The sequence below is a fragment of the Sphaeroforma arctica genome (genome assembly GCF_001186125.1).
Source record: "Sphaeroforma arctica JP610 unplaced genomic scaffold supercont1.10090, whole genome shotgun sequence".
Lineage (NCBI taxonomy): Eukaryota > Ichthyosporea > Ichthyophonida > Sphaeroforma > Sphaeroforma arctica.
In genome coordinates, this window is record NW_014030468.1 from 1 (window position 1) to 987 (window position 987).

General features: G+C 39.0%; 1 protein-coding gene across 1 annotated transcript; it reads right to left on the reverse strand.

Moving 5' to 3' along the window:
- Nucleotides 1–101: 101 nt before the first annotated feature.
- On the reverse strand, nucleotides 102–268 carry SARC_17218 (hypothetical protein; the record flags this gene model as incomplete). The annotated part of the gene is made up of 1 exon (XM_014288683.1): nucleotides 102–268. A coding segment is annotated over one exon (167 nt), but the record flags the coding sequence as incomplete, so codon positions are not given.
- Nucleotides 269–987: the final 719 nt, after the last annotated feature.

The following is a 987-nucleotide window of genomic DNA, read 5'->3' on the forward strand; positions in this document are numbered from 1 at the left end:
ATGCCTTTTGTGTTTGTGTTTGCGTGTGTTTGTGTGTGTGCGTATATACATATCTACATACATTCCCTCTCAAATACATGTATCTTACGATTAAGGCATACCAATAGATACTCTCCATCTTCTGCATGGCCTGCCCCACATTCTTATTCGCCATGTCCAGGACACCACGGATAATAGTAATCTCGTCCGATGACAATGGTTCCTCCTCATTGGCCGTGTGCAGATCCACCAGCACCTTTAGCTCATCTGCATTGAGTTGGTTACACATCGCCGAAGTTAGGACATATTCGTACATCGCAAAGTTTCTATATTTACATATTGCTGGAGTACGAAATGTGTATAGATCATGGATTACAAGTCGCACATAAACCGTAGATGTCTCCTGCAGCCAGCAAGGCTCTTAGTCTGAGTCTGACTATATGCGGTGAACTACTATCAAAACGATCCATAACCTTAATGTTAATTGTCGAGATGTGTATATTAATGAAAATTTAAATTCATGTGCAGAACTAATTCATGTGCAGAACCAATACAGCAAAAGAAAAAAATGGAATTTGACACTCAGTGTTGATAGATTCTCCCTGGGGCACTTGTCACATAACAGACCAGAGCAGCACGCTTATCACACGAAAAGTGAGGTACCAAACATACCACACGAGAATATCCTCACTCCACGTAACCGTACGTAGAAACCCAATCTTCAGATGTCTAAATACACCACAGAGCTATTAGTATAGAACCACATAGAGAACATAAATTTAACTCACCCCGTAATTGCAAGAATCGCACACGCCACGGTATCAGCCGATGTCACACAAGAGATATGTCTCTACACCACCCCTCCGGATATTACAACACACTATTTGCTACATTATAAACTTGCACTATGCACTACTTTGAATAGACAGATCGTCAACGAAGATATGATCCACATTATATATATATATATATATATATATATATATATATATATATAAATATATGATA